Source organism: Gigantopelta aegis, chromosome 8 (assembly GCF_016097555.1).
Source record: "Gigantopelta aegis isolate Gae_Host chromosome 8, Gae_host_genome, whole genome shotgun sequence".
Taxonomy (NCBI): domain Eukaryota; kingdom Metazoa; phylum Mollusca; class Gastropoda; order Neomphalida; family Peltospiridae; genus Gigantopelta; species Gigantopelta aegis.
In genome coordinates, this window is record NC_054706.1 from 10,375,069 (window position 1) to 10,390,763 (window position 15,695).

At 37.9% G+C, this 15,695-nt stretch overlaps 1 protein-coding gene across 2 annotated transcripts in view; it reads left to right on the forward strand.

Annotated features, from left to right (window-relative positions):
- The window catches only part of LOC121378528, a 48,738-nt gene that overhangs the window by 11,434 nt on the left and 21,609 nt on the right, over positions 1 to 15,695 (forward strand). For both annotated transcript variants that reach the window (XM_041506741.1, XM_041506740.1), the window contains exons 5-15: positions 2,057 to 2,178; positions 2,724 to 2,927; positions 3,528 to 3,656; positions 6,780 to 6,977; positions 7,777 to 7,873; positions 8,943 to 9,148; positions 10,037 to 10,273; positions 10,671 to 11,121; positions 12,058 to 12,341; positions 13,286 to 13,519; positions 14,248 to 14,418. In XM_041506741.1, coding sequence (XP_041362675.1) covers positions 2,057 to 2,178; positions 2,724 to 2,927; positions 3,528 to 3,656; positions 6,780 to 6,977; positions 7,777 to 7,873; positions 8,943 to 9,148; positions 10,037 to 10,273; positions 10,671 to 11,121; positions 12,058 to 12,341; positions 13,286 to 13,519; positions 14,248 to 14,418 — 2,333 coding nt within the window. The remainder of the gene's footprint in view (positions 1 to 2,056; positions 2,179 to 2,723; positions 2,928 to 3,527; positions 3,657 to 6,779; positions 6,978 to 7,776; positions 7,874 to 8,942; positions 9,149 to 10,036; positions 10,274 to 10,670; positions 11,122 to 12,057; positions 12,342 to 13,285; positions 13,520 to 14,247; positions 14,419 to 15,695) is intronic.

The window sequence follows — 15,695 nt, forward strand, 5'->3', positions numbered from 1 at the left end:
GTAAAAAAATATGTTCAGATAACCGAGATTTGTTGTAAATGTTTAGGTCATATGGACCTTAAAGCCTACTTCAGTTAGGCTTTTCGGAACTTTTTTTACTGGTTTTACGATTACACTCAAAACTGTATGACACAGGCCTGCTGTACTTAAATAAAAATAAACAATGTTTAATTCCTTCAATGCCATACTTTATAATAAAAATAACGCTTCTACAGAAACTTATATGAGCGTGTCAATTTTGTCTTCAAATCAGAACGATCATAAATTACTATACATAAGATGATATACCTTACACATTTAGCATCCATATAACCGAAGTATAGTACAACTAGCCAACATTTTTAATTAAAATAAATATATAGCACTAACAACAGAGCATAGAAATAATAGTTTTATCAATGGACAGTTTTAACGAATAATAGGGCAGATATTTCGGAAAATCAAAACCTTTTACTTTATATTAATGTTAATATTAAACATTTAAAAATTATCTTCTTCTAGATTTTTTATTGAATAATTCTGAAACATAGTACAATGGTTCTCAAGGGAAGTCTCCAAAACCTAATAGAAAGATATTGGGAAATTTTAGTTTTGTTGGAAAAAGGAAGAAAGAAATGTTTTATTTAACGACGCACTCAACACATTTAATTTACGGCTATATGGCGTCAGACATATGGTTAAGGACCATACAGATATTAAGAGAGGAAACCCGCTGTCGCCACTTCATGGGCTACTCATTTCGATTAGCAGCAACGGATCTTTTGTATGCACCATCCCACAGACAGGGTAGTACATACCACGGCCTTTGATATACCAGTTGTGGTGCACTGGCTGGAACGAGAAATAGCGCAATGGGGCTACCGACGATCTCACGCCGACCGCGCATCGAGCGAGCGCTGTACCACTGGGCTACGTCCCGCCCCCAGTTTTGTTGGATTTTTATTAAATAGAAATATTTAACATTGTAAACTTTAAAATCTATCTTCGTCTTGAGTTATGATTATATAGTTTTGAAAATCAGTGTAATTAATTTTAGATGCAATCTTCATAAAGTTATAGGAAAATATTTTGTAAATTTTTAATTTTGTAAAAAAAAATAAGTCTTTATTTTTCTACAGTTTTAACTGCATTGTTCTGAAACTCGGTATTATTATTCTTTTGGCCGTCTCCATAAACTAATATTGAAATATGTTGGAAATGTCCAATTTAAAATATCAAAAATGTACTATTTATGGATATCGTGTACTAGTGACAAAACTGAAAATTAAAATAGTGTGTGTGTGTGTATGTATATATGTGTGTGTATATGTATATATATATATATATGTGTGTGTGTGTGTGTGTGTGTATGTTGGCGTTCGTGCGTGTGTGAGCATGTGTGTGCGTGTGTGTGTCTGCGTGCACGTATATGTTAGCGTTTGTGCGTGTGTGTGTGTCTGCGTGCACGCGTGTATATTGGCGTTTGTGCATATGTGTGTGTTTGTATGTGTGTGTGTGTGTGTGTGTTTGTGTATTTGTATGTGTTTGTGTGCGTGCATGTGTGTGCGTGTATGTGTGTGCGTGTTTGTGTGTGTGGGGGGTGTTTGTGTACGTGTGTGTTTGTGTGTGTCTGCGTGTATGTTGGCGTTTGTGCGTGTGTGTGTGTGTTTGTGTGTGTTGTGTGTGTGTGTGTGCGTGTATGTGCGTGTGCCTGTGTGTGTGTTTGTGGGTGGGTGGGTGGGGGTGTGGGTGTTTGTGTGGGTGTCTGTGTCTGTGTGTGCGTGGGTGTGTGCGTGGGTGTGTGCGTATGTGTGTGTGTGTGTGTGTTTGTGTGCGTTATGTGTGTGTGCGTGTGCCTGTGTGTGTATTTGTGGGTGGGTGGGTGGGGTTGTGTGTGTGTGTGTCTGTGTGTACGTGCGTGTATGTGCGTATGTTTGGGTGCGTGCGTGTGCGTGCGTGCGTGTGTGCATGTGCGTGTGTGTGTGTGTGTGTGTGTGTGTGTGTGTGTTTGAATTTTTATGCAGCCAAATATGAGGGCCGTGAACTAAAATGGTTCTCTATTTGAATACTTTTTAAGACGAAGCTTCTGCGGTTCAAACCCTGGAAGTCTGCCCTGAAGAAGATGACTATGTATGCGTGATTGAATTCAGAATAAGGGATATGTTTAAAGCTGAAATCACCTACCTAGTCAACATAACGGTAAGTAATCGCCGACTCACATTCGTGGAAATCGGCACCCAAAAGAAAATGTACTAAGTATGTGTGTATATCCGTCTGTCTATCTGTCTCTCCTCCCTCACATCCCTCTCTCTCTCTCTCTCCTCTCTCTCTCTCTCTCTCTCTAATAATCAGCTATAATAGCTCTACACATTCTTTGGTTGTGTTTTATCTTCCCACATTCCAGTCCTTGTTTATCATGTGCCTGTAACTGAACTAAAATTACCGTATATCACCCAATAGAAGTCTAGGCTTCAACTCTTTTTTACCATGCACTGAAACCCGGCCTCTTAATCGATGTAGCCTTCTATTGAAGAATCTTCTAGGTTACCAACCCGATCCCTGACTTCGGCAAATAACACAGTCAATCACCTATCTCACATTCGTTTGTTCAGAAATTGTATGTTACTGAAGAATAAGAGTATCATATTGTTGTTCTCGCCATGTCTATTCAAGGCAGGCTACGCTATGAGATCCGGCGACTAACTGAAGCAGGCTTCTATTCAAGGATTTACGGTATTTTTTAGGTTACCAACCCGATTCCTGATATTACGTTCAACACGTTTGGAAGCTTAGAAACGGGGAGTGTTAACAAGACATCTGACGATGAAGCCGTCCTTAACACATTCTTGGAAAGAACCATCACTGCAATGACCATATTTACCAGATATAATGACGCTGAAAAAACTGCCAAAGTGGCAACTACCTACATCTCTGCCATTAACACAGTGGTATGTACTGCTTAGATTAGCACAACACTGGTATCCCAGCCTTCGATAACCACAGTTTCATATATCATGCTAACAACCTGCTATTCTTTATGAGCGTTATCAGTACACCATTATGTAGTCTGTCTTAGTTTAACTATGATACAGTACACTAATATGTAGGTGTATGCATCAGTGTAGCTAGCTAGGATTCATTGTAAGAGTACATATAATGAGACAGAACAAAACAGTTTAGAAATCTTGTAAATGTGTTTAAGTAATAGAAACTCGTTAATTTTGAAATAGCAATTAGTCACTGGATTTATTCCATGTATAAGTAATACAAGATTTGGAATACAAATTGAAATGCGTTGCTCTGACGTCATTTAATGGAGCTTGTAGTTTAAAGTGTTTAGTGTAGCTACAGTGTAGTCTAACTTGGTATAACTGCAATTCGATTTGCACACTAATATGCACTGTGCTAATAGTGATTTGGTACACTAGTGTGTAGCTACGGTTCAGTACATCATGAGTAATCTGTTTCAGTGTTCAGTAAATACTAGGTCATGTTCATAATTATTTGGGGGTTTCGTGACTGCGTTCATATTTCCTTATTAATTGTAGGAAATTCGAGCAGTTACTGGCGATGATGTTATGAATACTTCTGTCAATGAAGAAAATGTCAATGCTGTTGTAAAAGACGCTCTGGAACGTTTTACTAAAGAAGACCCTCAGACAGCTAAACTTTTAGAGGTATGCACTTAGTTTTGGACGTATATATACTATAACTTACCCATAATACCCATGTCATAAACCCATGTAATAATTTAGTTTTATTAACCCGGTTAATAATGTTATGCAAATTTGCAAGGTATATGCAAATTTGCAAGGTTTGTAGGTAATCAGACTGGAACTACGAAAAACATGGACTATGTCATTAGAGAAACTGTCATATTGACAAAAAGGGTAACCTTTTCCTTTGTATTATCTTCAAAGACTGGGATAATTAATCCTTAATTAAGCACGTCGCCATCTCCAAATTCCTGGTCAGTCACCCGTGAACGACTTACTTGTTTGCATTACCATAGTTTGACACTCAATAGCCGATGTATTTTTCGTGCTGGGGTGTCGTTAAACTTTCATTCATTCCATTCATTCACCCGTGAACGCATGTTGCCAAGCATGTGGCCTCTGTTTTGACAAGGCGACTTCGATATCGCTCCAGACAAACGGTCAGGGCGAAGTCGGCGAGATCAAGGCGAAGTTTGGGCTCACTTCGTCTGGTCGCGTGAGCCCTGGGGTTATGGAACAATTCAAGCTGTGCTGGACAATTCTGAATACAAGGTACTTTGACGGAACATGTCTTTAATAAATCTCGGTTATCCTCAGTAGCGAACTGTCAAAACGCCGTTGACCTCGGACCGCTTGCTGACGACGTCAAACTTTAGATCTAACTGTCACGAAACGGGTAGATTTATTATGGTGAAAGATTTCAGGATCGATGAAGTTATCTCCGCTAACCAAAATGCAAACCGCTAAAAAGACACTTTATGACTTGAAACGTTTTGATGAATTATTTAATGTACTGAACAAATCTCCCAGTCCTGTGCCTGTCAAACGCAGAAGAATCCTCGACTTGAACAGTGACAGTGAATAGTTATCAATTCACATATTGCTACGCCGTATGTAGGTCAAAGCACTGTCCTGTTGACTTGTTGTTGTTGGGTTTTTTATAATCGTTTTTGGGTTTTAATTATTTACTTAAATATTTTATTGTTATGAATAACAACCAATTACAAACCATAAACGGATGAGTTTGTTAATTATATCTATTAATTCGTAGAGTTATTGGAGAACTATATCGTGGCGTGATTTACTTCTTATGAGAGTAGCAAGACGCCCAATCAGCTGATCGAACGTCTTTCATTGAAGCGTATTAATCTGCGATTAACGCTGCATTGAATGTGTTGTTTGGTAAATATCAACTTAAAAACTATTTTAAGAGAGTTATAGGATAAACAGAATTCGCTACTCGTGTTTTTAAATATGTAAAATATCAACCTCGTGTCGTTACTCGGTATTTGTTTCGGCAGAGCCTCGACAATTTATACTGATTAACTAACACTCAGTTGATATTTTCCATATTAAAAATACTCGTGACGATTCATATATATATATACATACACATACATACACATACATTCTATATATATAATTTGTATTCCATCATTAAAACAATACATCATGAACAGTGGAAGTTCATTATGAAGTTTTGTTTGACGACACTACTAGAGCACATTAATTAGAGTTTTAATCATCGGCTGTTGGATGTCCAATAGTTGGTAATTTTGACATATAGTCTTAGATAGGAAACCCGCTACATTTTTCCATTAGTATCAACGGAGCTTTATATGCGCCATCCCATACACAGAATAGTACATACCAGGGCCTTTGATATACCAGGTGTGGTGCACTGGCTGAAGCGAGAAATAGCGCAATGGGCCCACTGACGGGGATCGATCCCAAACCAAAGTTCATTATGATTACGGTTGTTAAAGCGACTGTCCTGACTCTTCTGCCATTGTAAGATGTTTCCGTGTGTCCTAAAAAAGCCTAAATGCATAGGGGCGAGACGTGGCCCAGTGGTAAAGCGCTCGCTTGATGCGCGGTCGATTTGGGATCCCCGTCAGTGGGCCCATTGGGCTATTTCTCGCTCCAGCTAGTGCTCGTCGACTGGTACATCAAAGGCTGTGGTATGTGATATCCTATCTATGGGATGGTGCATATAAAAGATCCCTTGCTGCTAATCGAAAAGAGTAGCCCATGACGTGGCGACAGCGGGTTTCTTCCCTCAATATCTGTGTGGTCCTTAACCATATGTTCGACGCCATATAACCTTAAATAAAATGTGTTGAGTGCGTCGTTAAATAAAACCTTTCCTTCTTTCCTAAATGCATTGACTTGTTTAGACCATTAGGGTCTCTATATCCATTGTGTTTATGACCCCTTGAATGTTTGCAGTAGGTTTAACTTATTTTTATTTCCTAATATATATTTTTAATACGTACAAAATTATAGGGAGATAAAATCCGCGGGGTCAGTCTTATTATAGTCTGAAGCTCCAGAGGCCAATTTCACAAAACATCGTAAGTTTACGTCTGCAACTAGCAGTTATATCGGGCATATTTCATGAAGAAAAAATATATCATTACGGAAGATGGAGCATTTTACTTTAAGGACGAAATTAAATGAAATATGTTTATTTCTAACTATGTATGTTGTACTATAACAGTAATAAGAATTACTGTTTAGTCGTAGATTTACGTTTACGTGCAAAACTAGGCTTACGATGTTTAGTGAAATTGGACCCTTATTCTATAGTCCGTCCCATGGGGAACGCCTTGTTTCATGCTATGAAATTATTGCAACTTATCTATTTCTAAGCCGATTGATTTGTAAATTGTTATTTCCAAAACACTTTTATTGTTTTTCTTACGTTAAACCAAACTGAAATTATTTACAAAACAAACAAAAACATTTTACAGAATGATGGGACGTACTATAGTTGGACATGACATGACGAGCTGCAGAAGCTTTTCCATTATCTCATCATCCGTACACATCCTTTGAATGTAACTTGGGTGGGAGTACTAAAATCAATTCGTGGGAAGCCTTTCATTTTTGACGATATTTGTGATGGTCGAAACTGTCAAAGTAAAACCTTTTCTAAAGCACTGCAGTCCACACGATCATCAGGGGATCCTGTATGTATGTCTGTGTCCAATACATTGCTATGTATTCTATCAGGGTAAATCCCTAACTGGAACATGTTTAAATTAACATAGACTTTAAAGAAATTATTGTTTTGATCATCAGAGTACAGAAGTCGTTAGCAACACAATCATCAGTTCCATTAACAACTTAGTGATAGAGCCATTCCAATCTGATGCCAACAACAACAGTGATGGTAACATCGTGCCCACCACCGCCCCGAAGCCTGAGACATTAATTATGTTGTCAACGATCTTGGCGACTGTCCTGAAGAAACCAAGTGCAGTTAGAGCCAATGTAGTAGTAAGTATCAGACTTTTATTTCATAGTTGTTGCACATTTTTCCATCGTTTTACATGAAAGTTAAAGCTGGTTTCGTTTCACAACACCACCAGAGCACATTGATTTATTAATCATCGGCTACTGAATGTCAAACATTTGGTAATTTTGACATATAGTCTTAGAGAGGAAACCCGATACATTTTTACATTAACAGTAAGGGATCCTTTATATGTACCATCCTACATACAGGACAGCACATACCACATCCTTTTATATACCAGTCGTGTAGCGCTGGCTGGAACGAGAAATAGCCCAATGGGCCCACCAGCGTGGATCGATCCTAAACCGACCGCGCATCAAGCGAGCGCTTTACCACTGGACTACGTTCCGCTCCCGTTTTATATGAAGTGACACACTTGACAGTGGTGGAAGTGCTGTTGTCAGATGCCACCTGTGGGGCAGGATATGCTCAACTTTCACGAACACCCGATAATATTATTATTACTGATCTGAAAGTGATTCATGAGTCCATGACATCACAGCTATAATTATTCTAGTGAGCTCTGTCCATCGCTAGTTTAACTTAGAAAATAGTCTGGGAGTGTTATAGGTTTGTAGATTAACTAAACTTAGTGTTAATTTTCACGGGTTGAAACTAGGGTCTGTCTCTTTAACGGTCTTGTCGTTAATGACTGTATTGTTCTATTGTTTCATCTTCTTCTTCTCTAGTGTTTTATGCAATTGGTTTGTGGCTGTATTCAGTTTGGCATTGTATGCGGTTGGTGGAGTTTTTTAGTGTGTGTTTGTTTACTTATTATAGGCCAGTTTGGCGGGAGGAATAACTAGTCTGAGCGAACAGTTTGTGAAGACACTGAAGAATGACAGGCACATGGAGGGATTTGAAAGAGCAATTGAAGGTATTAACATTTACATAATTCATAACAGATAATGTTGATATATTACATTTCATATCGTCACGTTGCGGCAATCCAATTGGTTGAACTCTGTTTTGCTTTTGCATTTTCGATTCTATGATCAACGTTAAAGTTAAAGTTTGTTTTTGTTTAACGACACCACTAGAGCACATTGATTTATTAATCATCGGCTATTGGTGTGATTTGTTTTTGATGTAATTTTGACATACAGTCTTAGAGAGGAAACCCACTGCACTGTTCCATTAGTAGCAAGGGATCTTTTAAATGCACCATCCCAACGTAGTGTACACTAGAGGCTGATACCAGTGGGTAGTGCAGTAACAAAAGTGTGTACCACATAGATTAGTTGATACACTACTTCATTCGGTTTTATTAGTCCCCTGTATGTCATCACAGCTGTATTTATTCCAATGAACTCTGTCTTGATTTAATAAACTAGTCTAAGAGTGGCAATCCTCTTTGTGGGCGTCAAAAGGATGTAATGTGAAGTGAAGTCTTCCTACAGACGAGACACTAGATAGAGATTAATGGAATCAACCACTATTTGCCAAATGGCCATTTGACTGCATTATGCAGAGATATGGTCTTGTTCACGGATAATGGCTTTATTCGTACAGATTTACAAATCGCGTATACATCTTATGTCAGTATTATCAGAAAAAAGTAAACTTCGTTTTCAGTGGGAATTCTTTTAACGTAAATTAGTTTTGGGCACTATGCCACCAGGGCAAACTGTTGTTGTTTTTAGGGGGTTGGTGTGTGGTGTAATTTTTATGTTTTAACGTAAATTAGTTTTGGGCACTATGCCACCAGGGCAAACTGTTGTTGTTTTTAGGGGGTTGGTGTGTGGTGTAATTTTTATGTTTTAACGTAAATTAGTTTTGGGCACTATGCCACCAGGGCAAACGGTAATTATGTTGTTTTTTTGTGTTGTTGTTTTGTTTTGTTTTGGGGGGGGGGGGGGGCTAACATCTTACATCTTATTATAGGACCAATGTTACTTTTGTCAGTTTATAGATTCTGTTAAATGTTTCTCTCCTTTTGAACACAGCTATTGGCACCGCTCAGAATAACCTGATCAAAAACGTGGCCGAGCTGGTTGTCGAAGATCGACTGGAGGATATTCATGGTATAGAACCGTTCATTACGAGAGAGCTTAGTGAAGGGGAGGAGAGGTTCAATGTCATTGAGAGAAAATACTTGAGAAAAGTAGCCGACAAAAAGAAAAAAGTCAAAAGACAGAAAATGCTTAGAAATGTACGTATCTAATTGGTATGGCTAACAGGAGCACATTTAGCCAAAGCACATAACAAATGCTTCTTAGTAGTAGTCACGGCCTTGTTACAATATCCTTTTGATTCTGTTTCGTGCAGAGATACGAAGTTTGATTACGATAACAAATAATTTGGCCCGACACAACTTTTGTCATCTATTTTGCAACAAGCTTCACCCTACCAAAACCATCTGGTACCAATATCTAGTACTAGCAGGGCACCGTTCCATGAACCGATCTTAGCACATCAATAGTTTCAGCTGTATACAGTGTAAATAGCAGACTACCATAATTTCACTTGGTATCTGTTTTCGTAAATGGTAAATTTTTTAAACTGTTAACCCTTCAAACATTTTTTAAAAATGACTGGAAATCCACGTGAACCATTTGACTATGATTCTAATTTTTAAAGATAGTAATTTAGTAAATTTATTGTACGAGTCTTTTGATTTTGCAGTTACTTAGTCCACATTGTTGTGCTTGTTTTGAATTTGAACCATTTCGTTGAAAAACTAATATCACCATATATACAATATGCAGTTTTAATTCACCAGATGCCTCAATCGTACTAAGATGGTCAACAACGTATGCCACCCCCCCCCCCCCCCCCGCACACACACACACCACACCACCACCATCACCACCACAACAACGACGACCACAACCACCACCACCTCCACCACCACCATTACCACCATCACCACCACAATCAAAATCACCGCCACCACCATCACCCAGATGTTGGTTGTGTTTTTCGTTATGCAATTTGATTCGGCAAGAGGTGTTATGCAGATTTAATGTGAAATAGGACTAATACAGCACGTCTAACATCATAACATCATCATTGACACTTTCCGATGCTTTTGTTGCAGATTGTAGAAGTTCAGAAAAACGTTACCAGTACAACAGACAACATGTTTCATCTGGTAGATAAAATAATACTAGAGGAATCTAATGAAACAATCAACTACGAAGATTTCAGTTTGATATTGGAGAAAAACACGGTACAGAACTTAGTGGACGCCGAGCGAGATCCGATAGATGGTGCAACGTTTGGTTTTGCTGGCGTTAGCGAACCTTTGGATGACAACGAAATTGTTAACCTTCGTGTTAGTACTCATATATTATATCGATGTTTAGTCATAAATGTTAACCTTTTTTTGGTACATCTTGGCATATGCATGCTAGTATTCGTGTACTGTTCCATTATTCAGTCATAGAACTCAAACATTTTGAGTAGTACTGGACATCTGCTTTGTAACAGTTAAGTGCATAACATTCATTCGCATCTTAGTCTATATTCAAATTGATATTGAACTCAAATTAAGATATATGCTTTAATTTTCCAATAGTTAGATTTCCCTTTATGTTGAGCAATATTTCTTCAGCTTTACGTTTTGATGTTTAAGTATTACAACTTCTGAGATACCCCACGACAGCTGAGTAAACAATGTCCCTGGGTGTCATTTATCCTTTTATTGGATCTACTGATGTTTCAACTTCCAGATCAAGATATTGAAGAAGAACATCTACATACAAGGACACAATGCTAAATACATTACCGGACCAGTCATAGTGGCCAGCATACGGAAGCAGGACAGCGCGAGTCTCACCATCTCGGAACCTTTTATTACACAGACGGATTATGAAAACGCTCCACATGTGGTCGTCCAACCCAAGTACACTACAGGAGACGCAGCAAAGTTGTTCTATCATTCATTCTTCTACAGAGCTCTTCATGCCGATGTCTGCCTCTCAGCCCTGCCAATTGCAAAAGAGAAAGTCGTCTACGACATGTACTTCCGTTCCATCCTTCCGCCAACTGACATGGAATACGATGATTATACTTACTATGAGGTGGAGCCGGGTGTTTCTGGAACCAGATACTGCGTCAAAGCAGGCACTCTGAAGCGTACGGGTGTGGCTTATGTGGGATTGCGGCCTAGGCTAAACGAAGGTATTACATTGATATTTTCACACTGACTGTGGGCAGTACTTTTAAATGTCTTTATTTTCACCAAAAAGGTTTAGTAAGTTCTGTTTTGATGCACCACACTTTTATTTCATCTTTATTTGCACCTAGTTTGCTAAACATATACAATTATACATAATGTCTGGCATTAATAATTAAATGCAAAATTCGAAATAAACAGAGGCAATTGCCACTCAAAATACATAGTGTGCGTTCTGATACTCACTTTAACATGCAACTTTTGATTTCCATATGAAAACAATGTACAACTATTTAGATAGAAAATTAGATATTGCCAATAAAAACATTATTAGTTCAAATTTACATAAAATGAGTCAAGCTTTTTAATGGTACTAGTGGTCTAGAACCGCTTCCTAGTGTCTAGTATTAGCTTCGTATTCCACAAAAAGGAGTGTTTCAATGCAGAGAAGAATGTAAAGATTCCAGAAGCATGGTCCACTGCTCTATTCTGCAGATGCTTCTAGGGAGTTCTGGAGGATGTTTGGATCAGACATCAAAAGTTGAATATACTCTTTTGTACTTCAACATTGCTTATTATTGAAAATTAGTTTGTTTGATATAGAGGACTTTTATTCGTTATACTTTTTTTTCAAATTTGAAAACAACAGTATGAAGAATAAATACACTAATAGAAGTAAAACTGTGAATTTACTTTCTCATGGTCTAATGTTCGTGTAATTGGTTGACTAGTGCAATTGCTGAATTTGAGAACAAAACGAAAACGTAATACATGTATGCATATAATACGAATTTATGTTATTACATTTCCGTCCACGAATTTGAGTACTTAACGAAATGTGGGTTTTTGAGGAAACAAGGAAAATCTAAGCCCAAGAAAATAAAGGATTTCTCAGTAGTTGACGTTAATAGTACTAACAGAGCTAATTGTTTTATCTGTAGAAATTGTCGTTTCGCGGAAAAGAAGGAGTGTACCTTCTGGTAACACCACCAACAACGAAAACGTTAATGCCACCAACAACGGAAACGTTAATGCCACCAAGAACGGAAACGTTAATGCCACCAACAACGGAAACGTTAGTGCCACCAACAACGGAAACGTTAGTGCCACAGACAATGGAAATGTTAACAGTGTGCTCGAATCACCATACTTGTTCCGGGTTACCACTATCACATGTTTCTCCTGGGACGGGCAGGTTAAAGACTGGAGAAGCACGACCTGCGAGGTAGAATTAGACCATCCATCCATCCATTAATCCACCCACCCATCCATCCATCCATCCATCCATTCAATTGTTCATTGATTGATTGATTCATTCATTCATCCACCCATTCATCGATCTTTCCATCCATCCATCTATTGATCCATTCATCCATTCATCCATCCGTCCATCCATCCAGTCATCCATCCATCCTTCCATCATCCATCCATCCATTCATTCATTCATTCATCCATCCATTCATTCAGCAGTCCTTACATCCATCCATCAATTCATTAATTCATTCATCCATCCATCCATCCATTCATTCAGCCATCCTTACATCCATCTATCCACACAAAGCTGTGCTTACACCCCACCCCATCATATTCCTTTTATACCTTTACACCACACTCCATCAATCCACACGCACGCACCCATAAACATCAAACGCAAACATAGTCATAGACACGTACAAATCAGTGTGACAATCAAGGACACTTTTTTTCGTCTTACAGTATGATGTCAAATGGCAAGAAATAGGTATGGAACCTGCAGTGCCTGCTGGGTAATCATCTCACATGTGGGGTCATACAATACACTCGGGAGACACACCCACAATAACACCTATGACCTGCGTGACATGCTTGTGTGTGGCCACTGAACCTTTGCGGTGCAGTGGCTCTGGGTTGGAACCAGAAAAACGTCCCATTCCTTCAGGTGGGACCCAAACCGAGTACCTTCCAACTGTAATGTTTATTTTTCAATGATATGTTTTAGCATGCACTGAGATGAACATCTATGCACGAAAGTGTCAGCGACATCAAATACGTTTATGCGTGTCGACACATTTAATTCTGCGAAATTCTTATTTAAATTAAAGTTTATTAATCCAAGAAAGAAATATGCTAGTGTCAAAGTACTTGTTTTCTTGTTTGTTTTCATTCATTCATTAAAATGTTGTTTTCTAGCTTAAGAGGGATGATGAAAAAAATAAAACAACGTGCATTTGTCCAAATACACAGGAAGTTGTGGCGAGCGTTTCGTTTTTCGTTCCACCAAACATAATCGACTTCTCGACGGTATTCAGCAGGTTTGATGTTGCAGGCCAGGCAGCAGTATTGTCAACTCTGGTAGTCATCTTCGTCCTGTTTGTCATCGCTGCTCTGTTCTCAAGGTACAAAGATAGTCAGGACGTTCTCCAGGTTTGTCACTTTAATGTCCTTTAGTTCTTTTAGTGTATTTTCACATTAACATATGGTATGTTTTCAATATTAATGCATATTTTAAGAGCGCTGTGATAATTTTATAACATATTTGTATTCCTATGGTTTTTTGGTATTTTGATGTACCATTTTAGCTTTGGGGCATGTTTATACGACATACATTTTTTTAGTTTGGTGGTTTACTTTTAGCTTGTGTGTTCGGGACAAGGTATTTGGGGGGTTCGGGGGGTTTCCTCTTTTTTACTTGTTTTTGTATTTGTGTTTCGTTAGGTTTCGTTGATGTTATTATTTTGGATATAGTTTGGTGTCGTTTTGGGGATGTGTTTTGGGGGGTTTGGGGGGGTGTTATTGTTTTGTCTTTGTTTGGGGTTGTTGCTGGGGGGGTTTTTAGCGGGAGGGGGGGGGCATTTATTTCTTCATCCTTAAAATCATATTGTTTATACTTGATACTTACATTATCCAAACATTGTATTACTTTTGTCAACCAGTTGATTTTCTTGTTTTCATCTTTGAAAATTAGTTTTTATGTTCATTGTTAAAACGTTTTATGTTCATCGTCAAAGTCATTTCCTAATGTTGGTTGCTACTTCTCGTCTCCATGTCAAAATGTCAAATGACATGCAATGGTTTCAGGGTAAGTTGATTGTCTCTCAGTAGTCTTATCTATTTAATTTCGAGTATTTTGCTCAACACAAACACTGTTACAGTGGGGCGTGTCGCTGCTAGAAGACAATTTCAGAGAAGACTGTTACTTCTACCTGATAACGGTTTACACTGGAATGATCCGACAAGGAGGAACCAGATCCAATATTGAGTTCAACATCACCGGCGAGAAGGGAGACACTGGCATCAGAGTTCTTACAGACGGGGTGCGGAAGGTATAAAGATGTTATTATTATTATTATTATTATTATTATTATTATTATTATTATTATTAATGCAATGTTCCAGTTAATTCGTGGAATAAACACAGGAGACATATGAGTGCTCTTTTCCCGTTTAGTATTGCAATAATTCCTGCACTTGGACAAGTATACAATGTTCTGTCATTCACTTACATTAATGTAATACACCTAGTACCCATGTCATGTGTTCATGGTTGAACTAATTACGGTATGTAAACATATCGGCAGCCTCTCTATTGTGTTTGTGGCATAGATAATAACAGGAACATATACATTACTTTTATTCCAGTGCTATATGCACGAGTAAAGATATATTCTCAGCACGTATTCTCTGATACCCTAGAGTACCATATCTATTTTCAAAGATGCCAAATAAATTATCATAATTACGAAGTGTGGTGTGCCTGTTCCTATGCAATGTTGAAACATGTTTTCCTGAACATGTAGCCCAGATATTGTAAACTAAATATATTACACAATCATTAAACAAATTAATCTGTATTGATTCAGTAAATTGCAATCTGATCCTGTGCTTTTAAAACTTTTTGAAAACTCTAATAGTGTCCAATACTGTAAGTAATTGAAAACTGTGCTTATTTAAATGACGAGTTTCATGAATGATCGCCAGTGCAACACATGACACAAAATGTTTCAATAGTTTGAAAAACAAATTAATTGCCACAATCCTTTACAGTATGTGCCAATTTATATTTCTGTAAAATTACCAACCTGTAAAGACATTTGAAATTAAAGAAGTATCAAAAGAAAGAAATATTAATATGTAGGTAAATAATATTCATTTGACTCACATTATGACTGATTTGTTTTTAAACGTCTTTGTTGATTACATAATTTTCCAACTGATCACATAATGATACATCAAATGTAAGATGAAAAAGTTAAATTTTTCCTGGTGTCTTTTAATGCTTCATAAATAGAAACAGACAAGTTGTATGAATGATTGAATAAATGAATTATTCTGAACGAAAACATTGTTATCCATGATCAAGACCGTATATCTGCAATATGCAGAGTAAAATAGGCATTTGGGAAAATAGTGGTTGATTCCATGAATCTATCTAGTGTCTCGACTGTAGTAGGACAGCCACTCCCAAGGAGATACTTTACTGGACATGCATGCACCCTGCATTGCTCAAAGAGGACTGCCCCTCCCATACTATGTTACTGAATCAAAACTTGCACGAGACATAGTGGGTGATTCCATGAATCTATCTAGTGTCTCGACTGTA